The 26,637-nt window shown below is 41.5% G+C and overlaps 1 protein-coding gene across 1 annotated transcript; it reads left to right on the forward strand.

The window, feature by feature from the left end:
• Positions 1-9,741: 9,741 nt before the first annotated feature.
• Positions 9,742-20,937, forward strand: valopa (vertebrate ancient long opsin a; the record flags this gene model as incomplete). Its single annotated transcript, XM_080739979.1, has 5 exons — positions 9,742-10,126; positions 13,476-13,686; positions 15,812-15,929; positions 18,639-18,872; positions 20,704-20,937. The coding sequence occupies 5 exons, from the start codon at positions 9,742-9,744 to the stop codon at positions 20,935-20,937; spliced, it is 1,182 nt and encodes a 393-aa protein (XP_080596105.1).
• Positions 20,938-26,637: the final 5,700 nt, after the last annotated feature.

Consider the following 26,637-nt stretch of genomic DNA (forward strand, 5'->3'; position numbering starts at 1 on the left):
CAGTGCGGCTATTTTGGCATGGAAAGAGGGCATTTGCATTTCTTTCACCATATAGTGAAAACTGCATTCATGGTCTGGAGAGGTCACTTTTTACAGATGGGTAAAAGGGCAGGGGCTCAAGCCCCCTTTGATGTCTATGTGTGCACATGCCTGCACATGTTTCAGTATTCTTTTTGTTTTTATGGATTATTTGACCTTTTTTGGGGCTACAGAAAATGTCTTCCAAATTCTATAATGATCCTCATACACATTAAAAAGTGAGTATTAATGTAATTTAACTTAAACATGGATCAAAGGGTGAGTTTAAGGGTTAATGGGCAAGGCTTTTACTTTGTATTTATATTTTCTCTATCTGTGCCTTGCTTTGCTTGTCTCCCATCTTGATCACTTTAATAATACAATACGAATTGCTGCTATCTTTTATATTGCCTTCCATTTTCTACAGTCAAAAGTGAAAACTTTTCAAAAAAAGTAGAGTAGAAGTCTAATACATCAAGTTCTTACATAATCAGTTGTGTCTCTTTGGCAATTCCAGAAAGGTTCCCAGCTTCTCTCCTGCTTTTCCGAAAGTATCTGATTGAACAATTCCCAAGTGCATTTTATCAGGTTTTCCAATTACAGTAGGTATCTGCTTGAACAACACCCTCATGCATTTTATCACGTTTTCAAAAAATATATGCTGGAATAACACACCCTATAGCGCATTTTATCACGTTTTCATAAATATGTGCCTGAACCACACCCTAGCCTAGTGCATGCATGGTCGTGGCCTGTCAGACGTGTAAGTGTAACTATGGAGAGAGATGGATGGTGCAGTGAAGGGTTGCACCCATGGTGTGCTGGATGTAGCTCTGGTCCATAGTGTTAGAAGGCCAGGATCGAACCGGTAACCTTCCGATTCCCAAATCACTGTACGTTGTCTGCTACAATATATTTTCAAATATCTCAAGCTAGATACATATCGTCGTTGTCGGGTGAAAACCTTGTATGTCCAAAACCGTTGGTTTTGCATTTATCATTTTAAAAATGATTTAATCTAGTGAAAACAGCCGATCTACAAGCACACAATGCCTCGCACCGCGAGGCGTTGTGTGCTTGTAGATCTGCTGTTTTCACTACTTTTGTGTGACAGCCTTGTATGATGAAGCAGGGCTTTACTTTGCGAAAGAACGTACACATTTGAAACTACTAGGTTTCCACCCGTCAACGACGATATGCTTCAACTAATTTGATTTACCGTAGGACTTATATATGCGACTGCAAAAGGCAAAACAATTAACGTTCCAATGTTGGGTGGAACATTTGTAAAAATGTGTGAGCCTGTCTCTAGAAAATAGATGGATTCCTACAGAGCCACGCTGTTAAAACATACACATTTCCATGCAATGTAAACTGTAAACAGCCACACAGCCAAATGGGGATGTGTGCTGGAACCTGGAGGTAGTAAACAGAACTAAAGCGGTCCCATAATTCCTTCTCAGTTGACCTCACCTTACGCACTCAATCATGTTTCTGTCTAAAGAAACCAGGTACACCATCAAGAGACTGGTATGTAATCAACACGTACTGCTGTCCCAGGGGGGCAACGCAATTCTCCAGTGGGACTCCTGGAATGTCTGCTGCCTTCAGTCCAATGGCCCCAAGGTTCGAGATGCTCAAGAGTAATCAACACCAGTCCTGTCGCCGGTCATTACTCAACATAAGGCTCTGGTATCGTGGAAGAGGCAGTAGGCTTTAGGCTACCCACAGGGAAATGACATGGGTCATCTCACCAAGGCTGATGGGAACTATTGATCCACCTGGTTCTGATTCGAAAGTTGCTGTTACGAATTAACTGTAGTGACCTCTTGACAGCCCAGGGCTGAATTCCTTAATGGACCTCCTACCCCTTCACCAATACCTAAGCAACCCTGTCAAAACAATATAAAAACAATCTAATTGCCTAAACAATTGTACAATTGCAAATAAATAAAGGTATCGCGTCGATTCGGTCGCGATTCGTTGGCCGAAGAAGCCGGAAAGCGTCTGAACCAGTTGATGAATAACTGAGCATGTTCAGTCGTTTGCCGTCCTCGCTAGCCACCGGTAGAGATGAGCGGGTAAATACTCCCCTGTAGAGTGGACCTCTCACCTGCTACTGGTGCAGAAGCAAGCATAACTAGAAGCAGTGCTCTTCCGAGTACAGGTCTCCGCCAGTCAGGTATAGGTTACTGTGGCCTCCTGGTGACACTATAATAGGCAAATGTGAAAAGGGTGTCATGTCATCTGTGGCTCGGCATGATTTGAGGGATTTTGTTCCAAAAATGTGTTTTGCAAAAATTGAGATGCTGGTGGCGCTATAACAGGCCAATGTGAAAAGGGTGTCATTTGTTCCTTATATTGGGAAGGTGCGTGCAACGGAAATCGCAAGCTATGTTTATGATTTGAGGCATTTTGTTCAAAACTGCAAACTTTCGAAGCCAATGTAAGCCAACTAGGATGGAATATGAAATATTGGACAGATCAGTCTTGCTCACTCGACTATAGAGATACTCTGTACTGATTTGCATGATTTTTGGAACAAATCTGAAGGAGTTATATAAAAAAATATAGTTTTACATAATTCGGCCTCCTGGTGGCGTTATAAAAAGCACATGTGAAAAATGCAGAGCAAAGGTTTTTCCTTGGCCTCTGGAGTGCGCATATAAAGTTTTACACAGATCGGTGGAGTTATTGGTAAAAAAACACAAATAGTTATAACACCACCATGAGGCTAATTTGAAAAAGGAAGTTGAAGTGGCATTTCTTCCTCGGCCTAGTGGGAATGTGCGTGCAAAATGTCACAGAAATCACACTGATTTGAAGCATTTTGTTCAAAAGGGAGCACTCTTGCAAACTTTGGAAGCCAATCTTGGCCAATTAGGATGGTATATGACAAATCTGAAAGACCCGTTTTGTTTCATGACTATAGAGATACTGTGTACCTATTTGCATGATTTTTGGACAAAATCTGTAGGAGTACTGTCCAAAGTTGTCTTTTGTACAAATCCGCCTCCTGGTGGCGCTATAACAGGCCCATACAAAAGATTGGGGCAGAGGTTCTGCTCTGGCACCCAGGGAGTGTGTGTGCACAGTTTTGCTGCCATCGTGCCAATGGTGCCGGAGATTAGCTGTCCACAGACTGGCACGCACGCAGATGGAAGGACACGCCCGCAGACGGACGGACGGACAGACAGACAGACAGACAGACAGACAGACGGACAGGCGGCGAAAACATAATCTCGGCCATGCCTTTCGGCCTGGCGGAGACAATTAAGACACATTTTCCCGTCATAGTTTGTCTATTCATTTAGCTACGGTGACACACCCTAGAATGTTCAAAAAACGTTTCTTGTGTGATTTTGGCTCCGTTTTGTGTCTCAGAACTCGATTAGTACAACTTTATATAAGAGACTTTATTGGACACCATCAAGATTGCATAGAGCTAAACTTATAGTCCGACTTAAAGTCCGCTGGGGATGTGGGGGTGACCACGGTACACTTAATAATCATTTTCTGTGGGAATGTTCCAAAGTTCAGATTTTATGGCGTGCTGTTCATGAAAATGTAATGCAGATCATAGGCCATGATATTTCTGTTTTGTTAGGTGATCCATCACAGTTAAGTAACCTCCCTATAGTCTACACCTCACCTCTAGCAGTTCACACAGCAATTATGTTGGGTAGAAAGATAATGGTTAAAGATTGGACATCTGTTGATTTACCTCCAGCACTGCACATGTACAGTATGGTTCTCTCAACTTGGAACTGTGGCTGCCATTGAGAAATTGTAATTTAGGATTAAAGGCTAAGTGATTTTAAATTTAAATAAGCGTTAAATTATTTTTATATTCTGATAGTCCTCACTGGTATAACATGTTTGTTCTTTAATAGGGGTCTTCCCCGTCCCCCCAGCTCTTTTTCTGGTCAGGATACCAATTTTATCCAATCAGGAGAGAGACACACAATAAACAAGTGAAATGCAAGTGATGACAAATAAATGAGCAGACAAAAGTGAACTGGGACACTATGAAATTGAAGCTGATAAATTGGTACTTTCTTCTGATTGGCTGAAGATTGGCCACCCACCTGAAAATTTATTTTCTGTTTATTAAAGAGCTGGAGAGACGCAGAGACAAAATCTATAGTTTGTTCTATAGCAATGATTACTACCACAATATAGTGCTTTAACCTTTTAACTTATATTAATGTTGCGTTTAAAATCCGAATAAAGTAAAATAATCTGACCATAAAACCTCAGGCTCTAAATGGCAACAGAAGTATCTAGCCAGGTCTGGTACTGTAGGTAATTGTGGGCTAGCAATGTTCGTAATTCGCCAATCAGGATGGGATATGAAAAATGTAACAGATCTGTCTTGATCACATGACTATAGAGATTATGTGTACTGATTTGTGTGATACGTGGATAAAATCTGACAGAGTAATATCTAAAACATTGTTTTACATAAGTCTGCCTCCTGGTGGCACTATGAAAGGCAGATGTGAAAGATTTGGGGCAGAGGTTCTGCTCTGACATCCAGGCCTCCAGGGAGTGTGTGTGCCAGTGTTGGAAAAGATACTAAAATTCTTTACTTAAGTAAAAGTATCAATACAGCAATGTAGAAATACTCTGTTACAAGTATTAGTCCGGAATTCAAAATTGACTTGAGTAAAAGTAGAAAATTATTGGTATCAAAATGTACTTAAAGTACCAAAACTATAAAGTACTCATTATGCAGAATGTCCCATTTCACAATAAGTTTTCAAATGTATAAAAATCTTTTGAAAATAGCAGATCTACAACTTTTTTTTTTCAGCACTCCAATGCTTGACCGAGTGTGTAGGTAGGTATGTCCGTATGAAGTATGAGGTGTACGAGTAGCAACAGCTGCAATACCACTGGGTGACCAAGTGACGCTGTTGAGCAGCCTTGACATTAATGGACAATTTTCCTTTTGCACAAAGTAGTGCAATGCAAGATAGAGGGCGCCAGATCCCTTTGAGTCACACCCTACCACTACTTCCTGTTCATCCACAGAGCATTGATTCTAGTTGTTTTCTCCATTAGATTAAAGTGCTTTCTTTTCACTTTTTTCAACTTTTATTACTTGTCAAAATACATTTTATTTGTCTGCCTCATCTTTTTACCATCCCAATTAATACAAGTTGAAAAAAGTGAAAAGAAATCTAATGGAGAAAATGACTAGAATCAATGCTCTGTGAATGAACAGGAAGTAGTGGTAGGGTGTGACACAAAGGGATCTGGCGCCCTCTATCTTGCATTGCATTACTTTGTGCAAAAGGAGAACAGATCTGCTCAAAGGCACCGCTCACTTCATACTGGGTGTGTTTTTTTTTTTTTTTTACACTCAAAGTTAAATTAACATTCCGGAGTTCACTGTGCACTGTGTGGTCTAAGCAGTGGCACAGCCGTTTGTGAATAGTGCAGATGTCTAGCTGTAGTGCTGCTAACCTGGTCCATGCAACAGGTTACCATGGAAATCTTCCCCTATGACATTTTTATCTGGTAACTATGGCTCTGTGTAATTTGGAAGGATACATCCTATCACCTGGGTACCCAGTTAGAAATGTTCCTGTTTTGTCCAAAATGTTACATGAATTGCGAGAACCAAGAAAGGTGGAGTCATGTTCCATAGCATAAAATGTTGCCTGCACGGTTGCCATGGTAATCAAGCCATTCGCACATCACGGTCTGTGTATTTGCACCAATCAAGCCTCTCCTCAAACCTATACTGACAGACTCCATTGGACAAAGGTAACTATGGATGACATTTTGAAGGCTTTGTTTTCGGTTATAATTGTATTGTGTTTGGCTGGAGGAAATTCACATGAAATAAACCAACCGGCCTCACTTTTACAGCCTTTATGAGATATCCTATGAAGTGAACATTTCAACAAATCAAGGAATGAAACCCAAGGTATCTTGTGCTTCTTACTATAATAAGACCTGTTTAAAATTCTAGGAAGCTTCCTTGCAAATGAAACAGAGTCAATGGTTATGTACAGGGGTGTCGCACCAAATTCTGGGTCCTGGGTACAAGGATTCACTGCAGGCCCCCCATGAATGTTCTTCATAGGGGGAGGGGGTTTAACCCATTTAGACTGGGAACAAATTATTACGAATTCATTTGTGCTTTAACTATTGAAAAATAGCAGATATATTTGAAAAATTGTGAATGTTTGTGCAAGTCTTTGAATATTTCAAATCCTTCTAAGTGTTTTTTTTCTTTTTTTAAAACCTATGTTTCTATGTCAGTGGTGCTCAAACCTTTTCATGTGAAGGACCCCCAAAATGATATGTATTTGGCAACGGACCCCCATCTCAAAATACTTAGTTCCAGGGACCCCCCCGGAAGCAAAATTTGAGTTACAAATGTTCGCTTAAAAAATACATTTATTCAAAGATTTGCACACATTTTAACAACTTTTCAGAAATAGCAGATCTACAAGCTTGTGCCACGCTGCGAGCTTTTAGATCTGCTATTTTTGCCAGACCCATGAAATGGGTAGGCCTACATAAGCAAATGTCGGTCTGTCCGGGTTTTCTATATAAAGGGTATATATGATGATGACATGATGATGACATGCCTACAAAAGGCATGATGTCATAAATGATGATGACAGACAGGGGGTTGGCAGAACCGGGGTCTGGCACAACCAGGTTGACCTGGTCTAGTTCCAATAGCTAAAGTATAAAATAATTAAGGCCCCTCCACCTTGGGCCCTAGTAACTCAGTACCACTTTTCCCCCCTTGTGACGCCCCTGTACTTTACACAGGATAATTGAGTCGCTGACCCACAACAATCACGTTTGAATGTCAGGATTCCTTTCATACCTACAGAACATCAATATCCAATGTCCATCAGAATGCTTGAGGATACTGAGACAATAGACAATATGAGAACTGTAGAGGTAATTCAAAAATCACACCCATATTGAAGTGAGCGGTGCTATTTATGAGTTAATTTCATTAAGCGAAGCTTGGCCAATGTGACCCTGAGCGTACAAACAGACACCAATTGACCTCAGTCTAGACAGACGCGGGACAAACAGACAAAGCCAAATGTAGGAGCGGTTAGTACCGCTCAAAAAGTGAGACTATTCAACATTTTGTTAATAGTTTCCATGCTGTAAACTGTACAGATGTACAGGGGGTAGAGTTGCCGTCTTAGAACATGGAGGGTTCCCGAAGCGCTCCCAGTTCGATCCCGGGCTCCCCCAGAGTTGGAGTCGAAGAGTCCTTGAGCACGACTCTGAACACCTAGTTGCTCCGGTGAGCAGGTTGGTGCCTTGCATCACGGATTCCTCTGCCATCGGTGTATGAATGTGTGTGTTTGAATGGGTGAATGTAATGCACAATCTCTGTACAGTGCCTAGGATAAAGGTGCTATATAAATGCACCATTTACCACTGGATTACTTATTAACCATGTCTAAAGTAAATTAGGCCTGTCATGTTTTATTTCAACTCATATGAGTAGTATAAGAACCCAAGAACCCTTAGGTCATCTGGTACCGGCCTGCTAATTGTTCACACAGATGGAACAAAACATGGTGAAGCATCCTTTCATCACTACAGTATATGCACCACCAACATTAGTCAATTCCCAACCATAGCCATTTTTAAGTCCAATTTAAAAACCTATTTATTGCGACCATAGGTCGCAGTTTACTGTCAGAACCGTCACAGCTTGTCCGTGTCTTTGTACGGCTGGGTTACGCCTGACACTGTGGTTCCCCTGACACATCACTGTGACATCACAGGTGATGTCAGATACTCAGAGCAGGGATCTCCATGCATATATGGGCATAAACAGGTGACGTCACAGTGATGTCAGATACTCGGAGCAGGGATCTCCATATATGGGCATAAAAGGGATTTTGTTAGGGATCTCCATATGTGGGCATAAAAGGGATTCTGTCAGGGATCTCCATATATGGGCATAAAAGGGGATTGTATCCCAGAGACAGGGATCTCTATACGGGCATAAAAGGGATTGTATGTATGATGTGCTGTGGGCATATAAGGGATTGTATCCCAGTGACAGGGATCTCCATATATGGGCATAAAAGGGATTGTATGTATGATGTCAGATGTCATAGACGTCATAGGACTTTCACATAACAAGTAAGCATGTTTGGGGTCTCACAGCAATATCTCCATACAGTAAATGGATCTCCATATATGGGTACCATGGGTCTCCATATGGGTAAGTGGTCCGATATACATCACTGGCCAGATGGCCAAGACATGGCGTGCCCTTTAGGGCGAGGTCGCTTGTCGCCCTTTGGCGTCTTACTGGTATATTGCTTACTCTATACCCCATGATGTACAACAGTATGTATTATATACTCTTTTCTTGTTTTAAATGTATGTATTGTATTTTTAATTTCTTTTTAAATTGCATTGTTAAATGTATTTGTTTTTATTCTGTAAAGCACTTTGAATTGCCTTCATATACAAAAGGTGCTCTATAAATAAAGTACTACTAGAGTAAAGCACAAAAAGAAAGGAAACTTGACTTCGGTCCATTATATATATATATATATATATATATATATATATATATATATATATATATACTGTATATATTAATGGTGAATTTATGAGTTCATTATTAATTAAGCATTAATCAAGTGTTAATTTGCCTTCGCACTGAATTCATTTGCTCCCTATTGTGCATTGCAATATGCAAGGCACCAAAATCTGACCTCTGAATAATAACACATTAATTGGGGAACAACCAATTAACGAGGACTCTGTCAGATTAACATAATAATTTTGATATATAACTTTTACTTGGTCTATTAAATTAGACTTTAGCTTTTCTATCAGAGGTCTATTGAGAGAATGTTGTGCACAGTAAGCAGAATTTCAACCAACCAATTTCAAGGACCCCCAGTTTGACATGCAATCAATCAATCAATCAATCAATCAATCAATCAATCAATCAATCAATTCTGAGAGTGCACAAATTGTACAAATGGAACCAAATGGTTCCATTTCAAAGTCCATTTGAATCCCAGCTGGGGACCCCCCTGGAACTCCCTCCAATGACCACTGGTGGTCCCCGGACCACTAGTTGAAAAACCACTGGTCTATATAAAGAGCTCACAAGATGCTGCTGCGCTCATTTCCCCCCTGTTGCTGCCTGCTATCGCTTTTCAAGACATCACTCCTGCCCACTATTTTATTAGTGGATGCAGGAGACTCGCCACTGCACCCGATGAACTTATAACAACGTGTTGTGCGCTTGGGCGCAGCTCACGCGCTTTGCGGATAATAACATATCCTACTACTACTATGAAGCTATTCAAAGAGAAGTCACAACAACCCCAAGGAATACGCAATAAAGTAGCCACTGCCGGTGAGATAGACTTCTACCTGTTCGCGATCGTCGCGGTGTCAAGGGTCTGGGATCTTATGATATGATGGTCAGGTAGGAATTTAATAATAATAATAATAATAATAATAAACACGTTTTCTGACGTTCGTTTCAGAAAAATAAAATAAAATAATCGGTTCATTTCAACCCAATTTTCTAGCCCACATAATAATCTGGAAAATGCTCAATTTGTCTGATTTTGTGATTTTTGGGCATTTTTGGATTTGGAACTGACAATCCACACACAGACCCAAGGAGGACTGGCAGACTCTCCCAAAGTTTAGTGAGTGATGAGAAGCAGAGCATGGACATGGACAATGGATGATGTTTCGAGACTCTCAGTGAACGGCGTGTCTTACACCGAGGCAGCAGCGGCCGCGGAGCTCCCCTCCAAACCCGCGGATGATGATCCGTTCACCGGACCGATCCGGGACATCGCGCCGTGGAACTTTACAGTGCTGGCCGTGCTGATGTTCGTGGTGACTGCGCTGTCCCTGGGCGAGAACTTCATAGTGATGTTCGTCACCTTCAAGTTCAAGCAGCTGCGGCAGCCCCTCAACTACATCATAGTGAACTTGGCCATCGCCGACTTTCTCGTCTCGCTCACCGGAGGAGTTATAAGTTTCCTGACGAACACCAGGGGTTATTTCTTTCTCGGGCGGTGGGCGTGCGTGGTGGAGGGCTTTGCCGTCACTTATTTCGGTGAGTCTAGAAGTGCATATTATAGGCTGGTTCCCAAACAATGGTCGGGACCCATTTTTGGGTCATGGAGAAATTGTTATGTGTCCCTTAATTTAAAAAAAGTTGTTTTTTATTATTTTTATTTTTCAATCCAGGGAAAATCAAAGAAATTCCATAAATTAGAACACAAATGTTTAATAAGTAGCCTAGTGAAAATAGCTGATCTACAAGCTCACAATGTGGCGTGAAGCAATTTGTTGTGAGCTTGTAGATCTGCTGTTTTCAATATAGAGTCTTGGGCAAACGTCTGATTTCTTTTTTGGGTCACAACTAAAAAGTTTGGGAACCACTGGGCAACATTGGTTCTCAGTGGGGTCCGGGGACTCCAAGGGGTCCTTGGGGGAGTTCAAGGGGGTCCCCAGCTAAATGATAGTTAGGAACGAAATGGACCCTTGGGTATGTAACTCTGTACAAAATGGTACCAAATGGACCCTAACCAACCCATTTGGTTCCATTTGTACACTCAGAGTTAAATTAAACATTGATTTTACAATATAAATTGGGGTCTTCTCAGAGAGAAATGCTATTAAATGGGGGACCTTATAGCCTAATGCATGTCAAATTGTTGGTTGTAAGTCACTGCTAGAGCTGTAAAAAATCTTCTCTTATGGGGGTCCCTGGCATATCTTTTCAAATGGGGGTCCGTGGGCTGAAAAGAGTCAATTTGGGGGTCCTTGACATGAAAGGGTTTGGGAACCACTGTCTAAGATGAATGCACGTTAACTTCTACAACTGCAGGTGTCAGTGTTGCAGCTTTTTGCCTCGCAAACAGTAGGTTAATTGAAACCATAACATGATGTGTCTCAGTCAGTCTCCCACCTTATTCAAATGAAAATGATAGACTTATATATATTTTTGGGGTAGGACGTTATTGATACAACAATATGCAAATAAACAAATAATAGCTTACCAGATCATTTTAACCATGTTTATAATGAATTGATCAACAATTGGATTAGACAGACCAGACTGCCACCATTGATTGATTGATTTGATATTTTATTAGAAGTTAGCATAGGAAAAGGTACAGGAGGACAGTAGGCTACTGTTCACTGATAAAGTCAACTACTGTACTCAATTCATACAATCATCATTGATCGCTGAGATCTTTGAGATCTTGAAAAAGTTGCCACATTCTCCTTAGCCCACTTAGGTTATAGGCTACAGAAGAACTCAATTCTAATCAGCCTGTTAACTCTCCAATTAACTCGTCATGATAGGAGTTTGATTGATTAATTGAATAGGCTACTTTATTAGAAGTTTGAATTGGAAAAGTACAGGATAGTACAGTTCAGAATACAAATCGCACTATATGTACAGAGTAGGGGGAAAAAGGTGGGGATGGGGTAAGGGGTAATGTTCAATCATTAGCTAATCATAATAAATCAAAATTAGGCCTTTGTTCGATGCAGGACAGAATGTCAATTTAGAACAAATAAATCAATACTAAAGGAGAGCTTCATGGCATTCATTATAGGGGAATCATAAAACACTAGTTAGCTTCCTTGTCTCTTTTCACTGAAAAAACAATCTGGGAACCCATCATCAAATGAAAAACAGCGCCCTCTCTAATCTGTCTTGAGAGATTACTGAAAAACAGACTCTAGGCTACTGCTCAATGCTCCGTCCAAAGCCATGCTAGGGACGTGCAGAGAATGGCAGGTTCTGAAATATCTAAAAGGGCCTTTTGGTGAAAATATCGAAAATAGCAGACCTCCAAGCTCACAACGCGTCACGCTGCAACGCGTTGTGAGCTTGGAGGTCTGCTATTTTCGGTACTTGACACCACACTGAACTAAGCATAATCAAGTCAATACTGGAGATGTGGCGTACGGCATGGATTTCTACACAGAGAGGGCAATTCTTTCAACACAAGATGCTGCATTCAAGTTCAGGAGAGTTTGGACAAGGCAATTCTCTTGAATGCTGCCTTCAGGTATGGCATGGAAAGAGGGCATTTGAATTTCTTTCACCATAGTGAAAACTGCATTCATGGTCTCGAGAGGGGACTTTACAGTGCGGTAACCGGTAGAGTCGCTGGAAAGAAACTCACAGAGATTTTTATTTTTGGTACTTGCTTTACTGAGAATAAGGTTAGAAATAACTTTAGGATTACGCATATCTTTCTGAGGTTAAGATTAGGTATAGGGTTAGGTTTTGGCACCGTTTTACTGAGGTTAAGGTTAGGAATAAGATTAGGTTTAACCGATATAGTTTACAGAAGTATATAAGGATATTAAGGATCTCAATGGAAAAAAACAAATAAGCCTTACCTTACCCGAGTTTCCTTTTAGTTTACATTGTATCAGTGAACTGTACTGTCATGAAACTGTACCTTTTCCTATCCAAAACGTCTAATAAATACCTTAATCAATCAATCAATCAAAAGGCATAAACCATCAGCCCAGGCGAGTTTCTTTCCGGCGACTCTTCTTACAGACGGGTAAAAGGGCAGGGGCTCAAGCCCCCTTTGATGTCTATGTATGTGTGCACGTGCCTGTCCCTCTCCATGTGTCTTTCTGATATTATGGCTTTGAAAAGGTTTTAATCAGTTTGACTTGACTGCATTGAGCATCCTAGTCTCCACCCCTCTATTTTGTCCTCTCCTGAAAGCCTCAAAGGAAGGGCCGCAGACAAGTAATTAACTGGGCTGAGGGTGACTTATTATCCTAATTAAAATCTTTTTTTAGTCCATTAGGAGGCGGCCAAATGCAACTCTCCTGCATCATTAAACTATTTTAGGAAATGACACCTTCCAATTTAGGCTACCTGCAAATTAAAGGCTTAAATATCACCATTGATAAGATTGTGCAACACCAAGACATACCCATAGGGAATATTTTGTCCTGGATTCTACTCTGGTGAGAAATAGCCTACTATATTCATCTCTGATAACAGCAAAATAGTTTTGCTTTTGCTCAGAATTGATCTGGTGTTTTGATGACTAACCCTGGCCTGAACCCAATCCAGGGGTCATCGCCATGTTGGCATGTTTTAATTAAATTGAAAGAAAAAAACAATTTGCCACAACATACAAAATCAGCGGACAATAATATTACCGAAAACACTTAAAGAGATAGTCCTGAATGGTCTGTAACTCTGAGAGTGTACAAATGTGTACACTCTCAGAGTTATGGTGGTCCTTGCAAATAAAACATTTGATCAAAATAAGAAACATTATAATGATGTGTAAAACAGAAAATCGAAAAAGTCTTTCCCACGGACACATTTGTGTAGGGACCTATTGATGACCCCTGACCCAATCCCACTCTGCCACATGTTGAATGCCAGCTCATCCTGTTTCTCTTAGGAATTGTGGCCCTGTGGTCCTTGACTGTCTTGTCCTTTGAGCGCTTCTTCGTGATCTGCCGGCCGCTTGGGAATATCCGGTTGCGGGGGAAGCACGCGACGCTGGGCCTGCTGTTCGTCTGGTCCTACTCCTTCATCTGGACATTCCCTCCCGTGGTGGGCTGGAACAGCTATACTGTCAGCAAGATCGGCACCACATGTGAACCTAACTGGTGAGACGTTTCTCTGTTTTAACGGCTTTAATGTTAAAAAGGAGACATACCGTACTAGTTGGAATGGCTTGTTTTCAGCCTCCAGTCAGATTATGAATCTGAACAACCAGATAATTTCGTAGGCCAAAAGCAAACAAAACTAGAACTGCGCTCTGTCGAGGTGCCAACTTGCTCCTTGCGCACAAGTAGGCCATGTATGGCCTACTTGTGCGCAAGCATAGCGCGCCATGAGGTGCACTCACCACTGGCAGGCGATGCCAGTGACATCACCACTGGCAGGTGATGACAGTGACATCACCACAGGCATCACCAGGAATGCTGGTCCCTCATTGCCTGTTAATGATGACGTTGCCAGAAATGATGGTCCCTGATTGGGCTACGGGGCTTAAACAAGAGAGGACACGACATACTGTACATACATACCCAGCCGATCGCAGTACTTGCGCAAGTAAAGACTAAAAGTGGAATTTCCAGGATAGAACATGCAATTACTCCTTATTAAGACAAATTAATCTAATACTCCAGCCAGAGTGAGGTAAATTATCTCATGCAGTGCACTAATTAAACACTGCTCCACAATCTGGTAAACAGACTGCTTAAACCTGCATAAATAAAATACATCCAAATATCTGATGTTCTATTCTAAAGTGACACACATCGATAGGTACTGCTACATTTGAGCCATTATAGTGACACTTTCTGTGTGAGTGGAATTTATGGAATTTCTTTTGATTGTTTTAATTGGGTCCCAACCCACTGTTTAGGAAACAGTGATCTAGATAATGCTATTTAACAGATAATGCTATTTAACAACCATAATCAAAGCCGACAAGGGGGCAGACAAGGGGGCAGAGCAGTGTCCTTTACCCCCCTGTAACTAAGGAACACTTTGCTCCGATGAAGCAAACGTGAGCGAATGGATCAGACAATACAATTACGGAAACCATTTTCAAGGAGACACATAGTAATTGGACGTCCTAGGCTAATCCACCTCTGTCTGCACAGAGCATGCGCTCTGTCAGAAAACATTTGGCACGGAGGATTGACATGTGGTTAGTGAGTGCTGATCATCTCAAGTTATATATAAATTTGCTTTGAAATCTGGATTTACTGTATATTCCACGGAATGGGTGGGAAAAACCTTGACAGGGAAAGTGAAGGATGTAACATTCCTCAACAGCTTTCCTCAAGGTGAGCATGGTACTTATAGTCGCTCAAGGGAAGCTGCTCAGTGACCACGAATAGCGGACTGCAGCAGTTCATGGAAGCTCCTAGGTGTGAAAGTGTGTGTCCGCAGGAAAGTCAAGTAGAGTGCTGCTGAAAGATAGCATACACGCTCTGGATAAATAAAGGGTAAACACGTATTTACGTATACACAGACATACATGTAGGCTACTGTAGGCACACATGAACACATGCACGGAATAGCAGTCGGTATACATTGTAGATAGGCTACTCTGCATGATACAGGGCCAGCATTTATTTGAAAGCAGCAGGTGCTAGAAATGCAGACCCTTTATCCTCATGGGAATTACACATCATTCATGTGTGTGGAATTTCCTTTTTGACATAAAATTTGGCTCAAATTGAGCTTCTTTCTAGCTATTGAAATGTACTCTGACGTTTCACACCAATTCAGCAATTGATGTTGTTAAGGGTGTTCATGGGTTTTTTGAAAGGAGACTGGGCATTCCATTAAATGTATTTATTATTTAGCTTTATTGCAGGCATGTCCAAAGTCCGGCCCGGGGGGGCAAACACGGCTTGCGTTGCAAATACACATATCTCACCTCTCCCCCCCCGGCGTTGCTGTAAATGCCAATACAGCAATGCATTGATTGATATTCAATGGAAATGTATTTTGTAATTTGTACATTTGAATATTAAGCATTTTAAAAAGCATATAAAATTACTTTTGAATACGTATACTATTTTTAAAAGCAAGTACTTTAACTCAAGTACATATTTGACTGAACAAATGTCACTTCTAGTTTAGTAATATTTTACGAGGAGTATGTATACCTTGACTCAAGTTCTGGTCTTGAGTGCTTTGTCCACCCATTGGTTGTAATTTTGACAATCTAGGAATTCAGTTACTGTAAACACTTTTTCCACCTTTGACCAGGTACGCTACTGATGCTATAGATCACGGCTACATCCTCACTTTCTTCGCCACGTGTTTCATTCTGCCTCTGGGAGTGATTATTTTCTGCTATGGAAAGCTGATACGGAAGCTCAGAAAGGTAAGGGCAGCTTAACACAAGAATAACCTACACACTAATTACATTGTGTATGGAGCATGATTCACAATCCTGCATGGCAGATTTCAGTCCAACAGGGCATAGTTCCATCATTTAACAACTTTCAACCTGCCGTCCTTATTTTGGGCATGTCATAGGTGAACAGTTTTCAAAACATACAAAAACAGGCTATTTAGCGTGACACCATTGTAAGAAAACGTATACATATACATATCTCCAGAATTCCAGGATATCTTGCAGGGCTGGATCTAGCCTGTAAAAGCAAAAAACCCCAAAGGCATAGCAAACTAGAAGCAGTGCTCTTCCGAGCACAGGTGCTATAATAGGCCAATGTAAAAAGGGTGGCATGTGTTCTTTACCAATCTTAGACCTTTCATGGCGCCACCATGAGGCTGATTTGAACATTTTGTAGTGTAATTTCTTCCTTGGCCTTGTGCGAATGTGCGTGCACAATTTCATTACAATTGCACGCTGTGTTTTATTTGAGGCATTTTGTTCGAAACGAATCAATCCTGCAAAGTTCAGGATGGAATATTTAATATGGGACAGATCCGTCTTGATCATATGACTGTAGAGATACTGTGTACTGATTTGTGTTAATTTTGGGTAAAATCTGAAGGAGTAATATCCAAAAATGTGTCTTACATAAGTCTGCCTCCTGGTGGCGCTATAAAAGGCTGATGTGAAAAATGCAAGGAAATGGTTTTTCCTTGGCCTATAGGGAGTGCGCTTACAAAGTTTGAAACTGATCGGTGGAGTTATAGCTAAAACCACGAATTGGCCAGTTATAGCGCCACCATGAGGCTGTTTTCAAAAATTTTAAGTGGCATTTCTTCCTCGGCCTAGTGGGAACGCGTGTGCGCGATTTCATGTTAATTGCACTCTGTGTTTGTGATTTGAGGCATTTTGTCCAAAACGGACCAATCTTACAAACTTTGAAAGTCAATCTCAGCCAATCAGGATGGAGATTGACAATCAGACAGATCCATGTCGATCACATGACTGTAGAGATACTGTCTACCGATTTGCGTGATTTTTGGACAAAATCTGTAGGAGTACTGGCCAAAAGGTAGTTTTGCACAAATTGGCCTCCTGGAACAGGCCCATGTAAAAAATGTGGGGCAGAGGTTCTGAATTGGCATCCAGGGAGTGCGCTTACGAAGTTTTAAACCGATCGGTGGAGTTATAGGTAAAACCACGAATCGGCCTGTTATAGCGCCACCATGAGGCTGATTTCAAAAATTTGAAGTGGCATTTCTTCCTCGGCCTAGTGGGAACGTGTGTGTGCGATTTCAAGTTAATTGCACTCTGCGTTTGTGATTTGAGGCATTTTGTCCAAAATGGACCAATCTTACAAACTTTGAAAGCCAATCTCAGCCAATCAGGATGGAATATGGACAATCAGACAGATCCGTGTCGATCACATGACTGTAGAGATACTGTCTACCGATTTGCGTGATTTTTGGACAAAATCTGTAGGAGTAGTGTACAGAAATGTGTTTTGCAAACATCGGCCTCATGGTGGCGCTAGAACAGCGCCATTTGAAAAATGTGGGGCAGAGGTTCTGAATTGGCATCCAGGGAGTGTGTGTGCTCATTTTGGCAGCGACCGGGCCAACGGCGCCGGAGATTAGCTGGTAACAATCTCGGAGGACGGACGTACGCACGGACGGACGGACGGACGGACGGACGGACGCACAGGGCCGAAAATATACTCTCCCCTGCCTTCGGCTGGTGGAGACAACTATGCATTTTGGCACAGTTATACCTATAACTCACAATACAAACACAACAGGTCTTACACCTGCTTCAGGCTACTGCATCACACACTAACGTGGTTGTAACAAGTTCTATTCAAGTGTGACTCGCGTCACCACACTTTAATAATTAATCATTCTGTCCTTCTCCCTTTTATGCCCATATATGGAGATCCCTGATGTCATCAATATTAAGCCCATATCTGGGAACGCCCATATCTGGGAACGCCCATATATGGACATTGTGTCCGTCTCATGATAACCAGTGTGGTTGTCGCGACGCGAGTCACACTTGCAAATGAATTCCGTCCTTGTCCCTTTTATGCCCATATATGGAGATCCCTGATGTCATCAATATTAAGCCCATATCTGGGAATGCCCATATATGAACATATTTTGTGTCTCTGTTGTCTCAGCGTGACGTTGCTTCTCGCCCTTAGGGCGTCTAACTGGTTTAACCTCGCCTACCAGGCTTTCTGGGGGAAAGCCTGGTGTTCGTTCACTACAGGCCGTTTGGTTTCCGCCTAAAGCGCGGAAACCACTCGAAGAAGCGGCGTTGCTTTGATTTAGTTCCCTCCGTTTGTTTCCCCAATCCCTATTAAAATGCTCGAGTAGCCTAGTGTAGTCTTGCCAGTCGCTAACAGTTGGACAAAAAGATGCATATACCAAACGAATTTTTCAAAAGCAAAACTACTCTGCATCAAGGAGTTTATTAGGTAGGCCCTAAAAGTATATCCTTGAGCGCAGGGGAATATTTTGGGTTAAAACTGAATCCGGTTTGATCTTTCCGGCAAATTGTAGTCCTTTGAGTACTACAACATGACGTGTTGTGGTTTCCGCTTACCGGTTACAACCCCGAAAAGTGAAGTAATCCCAGACTAAACTGGTTAGACGATTAAATGGATTATTTGGAGTAACTGTTGCACCCTTACAGGTGTCTCATGGTCGGCTGGCCACTGCCAGGAAACCAGAGCGCCAGGTGACCCGCATGGTGGTGGTGATGATCGTAGCCTTCATGGTGGGCTGGACGCCGTACGCAGCCTTCTCCATCGTGGTCACGGCCTGTCCAACCATCTACCTGGACCCCAGGCTGGCTGCCATCCCTGCCTTCTTCTCCAAGACAGCAGCCGTGTACAACCCAATCATCTACGTCTTCATGAACAAACAGGTATAGCTTGTTTGTGTTTGGTAGACCTTATTATTAATCGCGCAGGTGAAATTGCTTTTGGATCTGTGTTGTTTAGCGGTGCCTCAACTAATAATAAACTATATTTGATTTGTTTTGCGAAATCTACTACTGTGGCACTTAAAGTTACACCCACACACCTTTCTTTTCAACAGTTGGAAAGGTCAGAATAGATCAAATCAAATCAGGTCTAGCTTTATTTGTATAACATCTTCAGAACACTCAAGTTTGCTTTCCATATAAACACAAATGCATTCAAATGAATAGAGAAGGTTTTAATGTTAATGTGTTCAACAAAAAATATCCTCTTCATCTTGACACCACAGATTGTACCATTATGTCAGATATTGATCTAACGTAATGACGTTTTGTGACCTTGTGTTGTGTGATTTGATGATATTGAGTCATTGCAGGAGTGACATACAGTATACACACAGACAGTATCATTACAATAAATCCACTACCACTTTGTGGCTTAACTATATTCTTCTTCCTCTTGAAGGCCATCTGCGGTTATGCACACAAAATGTACTCTCCGCACATAATGCACTTGAGAGAAATGTATTTTATCAATGTATTTGTGTTGTAAGACAAATTTACAAATACACATTTCTGCAGGACTATAATGGAACATGATTTAATCTTAAGCATAGAGAATTACACTGGCTAAAACTGGGCCCAGTGGATGTTAATATGTTAAAAAAATATAGCCACACCTTCTGATGTTTTACATGCTATAAACAATAACCCTGCTCCTGCCTGTGCCACTGTCTGTAGCCTGGATGGAAAGACCCTGCATCCTCCTTTTGTTGTTGGGTGTTAGCCTGTCTCTCAATAATGCATGGTGTAATAAATCAAATATGAAATCCAGAGTGTACCATTCTCTAGGCCTGGGCCGATTGTGAAGATAGCAGATCTACATGCTCACAAGACCTCACGTTGCGAGGCGTTGTGAGCATGTAGATCGGCTATTTTCACAAAAGCTCAAAAAGCAATACCATTTTATAATTGCAAATCTATTGGCAATGATTTTTGAGCTTTTGCCTTGTTTGGCATTGCCTTTCTCAGTGCAGCTTATATTAGAGGCTTCCGAAACCTTTTCATGTCAGACCCACCAAAAACATACATCATAGGCCACAAATCTGATTTCAAGGAACCTATAATAAGTATTGTTATTTCTGATTAAGCTGTATAATAGTTTCTGAGGAGCTGACAGTGAGGAGAGTAAAACAATTGAGCCATCAAACTGTCATGGCCAGTTCTGACAAAACAGATTTGAGACTCAGCCTCCAGTGTGGTTCAAAGCATTCTGCTATCAGTATACTGTAGCTGAGGCAAGATAATGTAGTTTTGTTTTGGGGGGTCCCCAGATGATTAACTTAATGTGCAACATTGTTTTCTCACGCATTAGTGTATAGAGGGAATATGAACATTTCTAAATTGACAATTTAAGGACTTTTATACCTCTAAAATGACAAATTAAACATTGACCAAATTGTCAAATATTAGAGGCAGAAAATGTGAAAATAGCCGATCTACATGCTCACAACGCCTCGCAACGTGAGGTCTTGTGAGCATGTAGATCTGCTATCTTCACAATAGAACTGTGTTATACAAAATATAATGCCTCAACTCCCAGTTAAAATATGATTATTTTGGGGGTCGCGGCCTGAAAAGGTTGAGAACCACTGCTCTAAGAGCAAGCATTGCTTTCCCCTGACTGTAAAAGTCAATTGAATTACTGTATGCGCCTGATGTTTCTCCCGCCGCTGATGTTTCTCCCTATTTCTGGTTGTCTTTGATACATGTTCAGTTTAGGAAGTGTCTGATCCAGCACTTCGGCGGCGTGGGGATCAACGAGAGCAATGTGAACCCGACCTCAGACCGACCGGGGATGACCGGGGAGAGCCAGACAGGTGAAATGTCAGCCATTGCCGCTCGCGTCCCGGCGGCCGCCCACACCTCACCCAAGTCGGAGGATCCACCCAGCGACTGCAGCACCTTTGCTCAGCTTCCCATCCCAGAGAACAAAGTGTGTCCTATGTAACAGAGTGTAGGGGTGTCGCATCAAATTCTGGGCCCTGGGTACAAGGATTCACTGCGGGCCCCCCATGAATGTTCGTCATAGGGGGAGGGGGTTTAACCCATTTAGACTGGGAACGCATTCTTTTGTGCTTTAACTATTGAAAAATAGCAGATATACAAGCTCACAGCAAGCTTATAGACCTGTTATTTTTGAAAAATCGTGAAAAAGTCTGAATATTTCAAATACTTTTTGAAAAACCTATAGTTTCTATGTCAGTGGTGCTCAAGGACCCCCAAAATGATATGTATTTGGCCACGGAACCCCATCTCAAAATATCAAGTTTCAGGGACCCCCCCAGAAGCAAAATTTGAGTTACAAATGTTTGCTTAAAAAAATACATATATTCAAAGCTTTGCTCACATTTTCACGCCTTTTCAAAAATAGAAGATCTACAGCGCTGTCAGCTTGTATATCTGCTATTTTTCAATAGCAAAAGTATAAAATAATTAGGGCCCCTCCACCTTGGGCCCTAGTAACTCAGTCCCACTCCCCCCCCCCCTTGTGACGCCACTGTGTACAGTACCATGTTCTCACTGTGCTTCTACCCTAGTGTCTATCACACTCCATAATACCTTTTTGTATCCTGCTTATGGTGTAGCTCAAGAATATTTGGACAGCTCTTTGGATGACGAGTGACACTGGGATTTTAAAGGTTAAATGGACAGTTCACCCCCCAAAAATATATATATTTTTTCATCTATTGATTACTCACCCCATGGAGACTTGAATTGAATGTTTTTTGGTGCGTTCCTAAGCCAATCATTTGATGACCAGCAGTGGTTCCCTATGGAGACACAAAGCACCTTCTTTGTTCAAAGAGTCTCCTCAAATTATTGGCTTAGGAATGCGACAAAAAAAAGAAGAAAAAAAAAATATTGGGGGCTATATATATATATTAGGGCTGGGATGCGATAAAAAAATTTAATCTAATTAATTACAGGCTCTGTGATTAATAATTGCAATTAATCGCATTTTAATCGCACATCGATATTTGACCTGAGAAACATTGTTTTTCAAGAAAACACATTTTGTTGTACGAGTGAATCAACGAGTGAGTTTTTTAAATCTAAATTCCGCATCCACTGGGCCAAGCAAAGCGCTCTGATCGGCTACTTCTCCCTTTGCGTTAGTTGTCTTTTCTTGGTTGGTGCATCGCTATGATCGGTATGCCCGAAACTGAAGGTTCTGTGGTGCAAAAACTAAGTGCGATTAAAATGTGTTAATTTTTTTAATCTCGTTAATTTTCTGTAATTAATTAATCGCAATTAATCAGTTAAAGTCCCAGCCTTAATATATATATATATATATATATATATATATATATCCATGAATTCATGTCTCCATGGGGTGAGTAATCGAAGTAAAGAAAAAGAAAAGTCATTTTGGGGGTGAACTATCCCTTTAGGAGCAGATGTTTTGGTTTAATCTGAGGGCTTTTTTTCCATCCATATTGTGCAGAATGAGGAGTTGAAAAATATAAGCACTTTCTTTGTGTATGTGTTGTGGAGCCCTGTTTCAGGGTGCCAAGTGTATCCCAACAGTGACGTATTATAGGCATTTCAGTCATACAAAACTTCCAGACTAATCAAACACCTGGGCCCTATATCTTCCGGCCGGCACAGTTAGTGTCACTAACGGGAGCGCACATCTTCCGACCGGCGCAGGTGTTATTATGACTTGCGCGCCCCCGTTGTCTAAATAAAAAAATATCTTACACCTATTTAGCACTCATGGGTATTATATGTGATCTGGCGCTTATGCCCGGAGTAGAGATGGGCCGATCAATCGGCCGCCGATCAAAAAAGGTCGGTTTTATATCAAACTGGCCCGCATCTGTGATCGGCCGGGCACTGACATAAATTCTGGTTTTCCGGATCCTCTGAATCCAACACAATAAAAAACATGTTCAACATGGTAGATTAGATTTCTGAGGGACTGCATTAAGGTAAAAAAACTAAACTTAAACTAAAATGTATGATCTGGCCCAGATTATCATATTGCATTGGTTGTGCTGTTTTCTTTGCACTGAGACAAGCAACAAGGAGAGAGATTCGGAGGGAGAGAATAAATGCATTTCTTCTACACTTTATTACTGAGAATATCTCTTCATAATTCCTCCTTTCCATCCTGTAAGAATATCGTGAACCATATTGTGTCCTGGTTGTCCTTATCTGGCTGCTCAATGAACAGCATATAAACAACGTATAGAGCGTATAAAGCTCCGACTCAAGGAAGCACATGGCGCATGTCTTTGTCACGCTTTAATCGGTGGCTTAAATAAAGAACAACATAAGTGAGAACGAGCAAGTGATTATTAAGTTGATGTGTCAAGATAATAGGGATGTGTTTACTGCTATATGGTCCCACATTTTAACTTTTACACTACAGAAAATTGTTTGTTTTTCGATCTCCTCCAATCGGGCAGCTTCTCTTGAAGGGAATGGGAATTCACCCTTTGTCAAGTCCCGCCCGTTTGTGTTCATAGGAGATGAGATGTCGTCCGTGGCTTGTGATTGGCTGAACCGGAGGCAATCAATCAATTTTATGGTGTTCCAGTTCCAATTTGTTTGCTCATTCCTTCATCATGCTCATGCCATCAGTTCCAATTATCCAATTACACTTGTTCAGGGGTCATCTATTCTATATGTCCGGACAAATGTGTCTGTGACAAAGAGGATATTTTCCTTTGTACACACCATAATGTACTTATTTTGATCATAATACCCAATTACTGAATGTCAAGTCTCCAGGTTTTCTTGGAACCCGGGTCTCCTGCGTGGAAGTCTGGAGATATTACCCCATTTTTTGATCAAAAAGGGGGTGAGTGTAGCAGAGTGACTCAAAATTCTAGTATCTCCCATAGAGTTATAAGGTATCTCCCCTGGTCCATATAGAGAGGATCAATTTTCAGAAAATCAGAACCCTGAAGGCATTTTGCGAATATTTATTATATACAACTGTTCTAGGGGTATTAAGGGATGCTGAATCCAAATTTGCTGTATATAATGCTCAAAAATGTTCCTAAATGGCTCAAAATTGAGAAATCCAACATGGCCGCCTCTGCAAGGCTTAAATCTATTTAAATGCAAATCTTTTTGAATAAACAAGGTAGAAACTTGAACTAAATGTGTTTTTCTAGGTTAGCCTACATGGGGAATTTGAAATTCTATCCTGATTTTAGCTCAAGCCAATAATTGGCTTGAAACTCATACATGTATAGCAGAAAAGGTTCGTTATTGATGCATAATTCATCAAACAGAAACAAAAGCAGGAACCATGGTTTTATTCATCAAAACTCTTTTGATATATGATTTGATATATGCAAATTATATACGTATAGTCCTTAACACTCTGGTGCCAACCCAGAGTTTCCCGAGTTTGTATAGGTACCACCCCTGTGCCAACCCCGAGTTTCCCGAATTTGGGCAGTTTTTGAAAAAATGTTTTTTGGACCTCCAGAAATGTAATAGGCATGATCGCGATCGCGAAATTGCATGTTTAACCCCCATACCAACCCATTATTTCAAACATGGCAGCCATGTTTGTTTACATCTGAAGAAAACATAATGGCTGCTAAATCATCAATGCCTGAACGGATTTCCAAGCGGACTTTTTTGTTTGAAAGCTGTGAACAGCGTGCACACACGTGGTGCATGATCTAGGCATGGGCGTGCACGATCCGTGCACTATGAATTACATGGAAGTCTATGGAGACCATGGTATCTTGGACCTTCAAAGAGATTAATTCATTGCAACTTAAGTGTTAATATGAAGGTAGGCTACATTAATTTAGCCTATTTGCAGTCCAATTCCACTTTGAATAGAATAGAATGGATTATAATATAATATAATAGTATTTTACCATATCAATAAAAGTAAATGTACATGGGAATACTTCTTACTGTAATCCTTACTGTGGCAACTTATTCAGTCTTCCTCAGTGTTCCGGCAAGTGTTGAGTTTTTTGCAGTTGCATGCTTCCATACATGCCATTTGACTCTTTCTGGATAGAAGAGAAGGGGATACAACGTTTATAGCCAGCACAAGTACATCAGGGTAGGGTTCATCAATCTGTCAACATCTAAGAGTCTAGAGTATGCAGTCTAGTAGGCTAGTATTCTCTAAAATGACCAAATCCCATTAGTACAATCTATAATACATAGTTACATACCTGCAGCTGCAGTGTTGGCTGAGGCACTCCTTTGTACACCCACATGAAGTGAACTCCCTGCAGGCTTTGGGCATAGGTGGCAGAGAGAGTAGCCGTGGCACTAACTGGCCTTCCTTGATTATCCATCCCATTTCCTCCACTGGAGGAAGATTGGGGGGTGGCAGGTGAGCTTGATTCCATATAGTTGCTTGATACGCATGATATGGAACCTCACAGCATCTGTGGTTGGTGGCAGAGTCTCTTGGGGACGACCTTTGCAGAATAACTTTACTCGTGCTTAGTTGCATGAATCAACATCAGGCACACCATAGATCTTACAAATGAATGTTTCTGATGATGTCACGATATCTTCTGTGAAAGTGCCCTTCCCAAGGCCAGCAAGATCAGTGTGATGTTGTTCGAACACCTGCCAGGCTGTCTTCTTTCCGTGGCCGCTGAACTGAGACACATTGTCACATCCAGTAAGGGCATGGAAGGCAAGGAGTGTGTCCAGTTTATCCTCAGACAGTATCCTGTGAATTTCATGCACTGGGAAAAACTTTGTGTCCTTTCATGTCCCAGCTTTCATGTAGACATAGGTACATCTGATCTGTTCTTGAAGTCTCCTCCCTGAGTGCTGACCACGAGGAAGCTGATGCACGACTGATACACGATACAAGCTGATACATGACTGATCCTTGCACCGATGGAAACAGTAGTCGAGTCAGCACGTGACACAGACGTGCTTCTACTACTGCTTGCTCACTTTGACAAAATCAGATGTACATGAAAGCTGGGACATCAAAGGACCCAAAGTTTTTCCCAGTGCATGAAATTCACAGGATACTGTCTGAGGATCAACAGGACACACTCCTTGCCTTCCATGCCCTTACTGGATGTGACAGTGTGTCTCAGTTCAGCGGCCACGGAAAGAAGACGGAAGAAGGTGTTCGAACAACATCACACTGATCTTGCTGGCCTTGGGAAGGGCCCTTTCACAGAAGATATCGTGACATCATCAGAAACATTCATTTGTAAGATCTATGGTGTGCCTGATGTTGATTCATGCAACAAAGCACGAGTAAAGTTATTCTGCAAAGGTCGTCCCCAAGAGACTCTGCCACCAACCACAGATGCTGTGAGGTTCCATATCATGCGTGCACACTATCAAGCAACTATATGGAATCAAGCTCACCTGCCACACCCCGATCTTCCTCCAGTGGAGGAAATGGGATGGATGATCAAGGAAGGCCAGTTAGTGCCACGGCTACTCTCTCTGCCACCTATGCCAAAAGCCTGCAGGGAGTTCACCTCATGTGGGTGTACAAAGGAGTGCCTCAGCCAACGCTGCAGCTGCAGGTATGTATGTACAGTATAATAGATTGTAATGGGATTTGGCAATTTTACAGAATATCAGCCTACTAGACTGCATACTCTCTAGACTCATAGATGTTGACAGATTGATGAACCCTACCCCAATGTACTTGTGCTGGCTATAAACGTTGTATCCC

The sequence above is a fragment of the Nannobrachium achirus genome (genome assembly GCF_963921795.1).
Source record: "Nannobrachium achirus genome assembly, chromosome: 13".
Lineage (NCBI taxonomy): Eukaryota > Metazoa > Chordata > Actinopteri > Myctophiformes > Myctophidae > Nannobrachium > Nannobrachium achirus.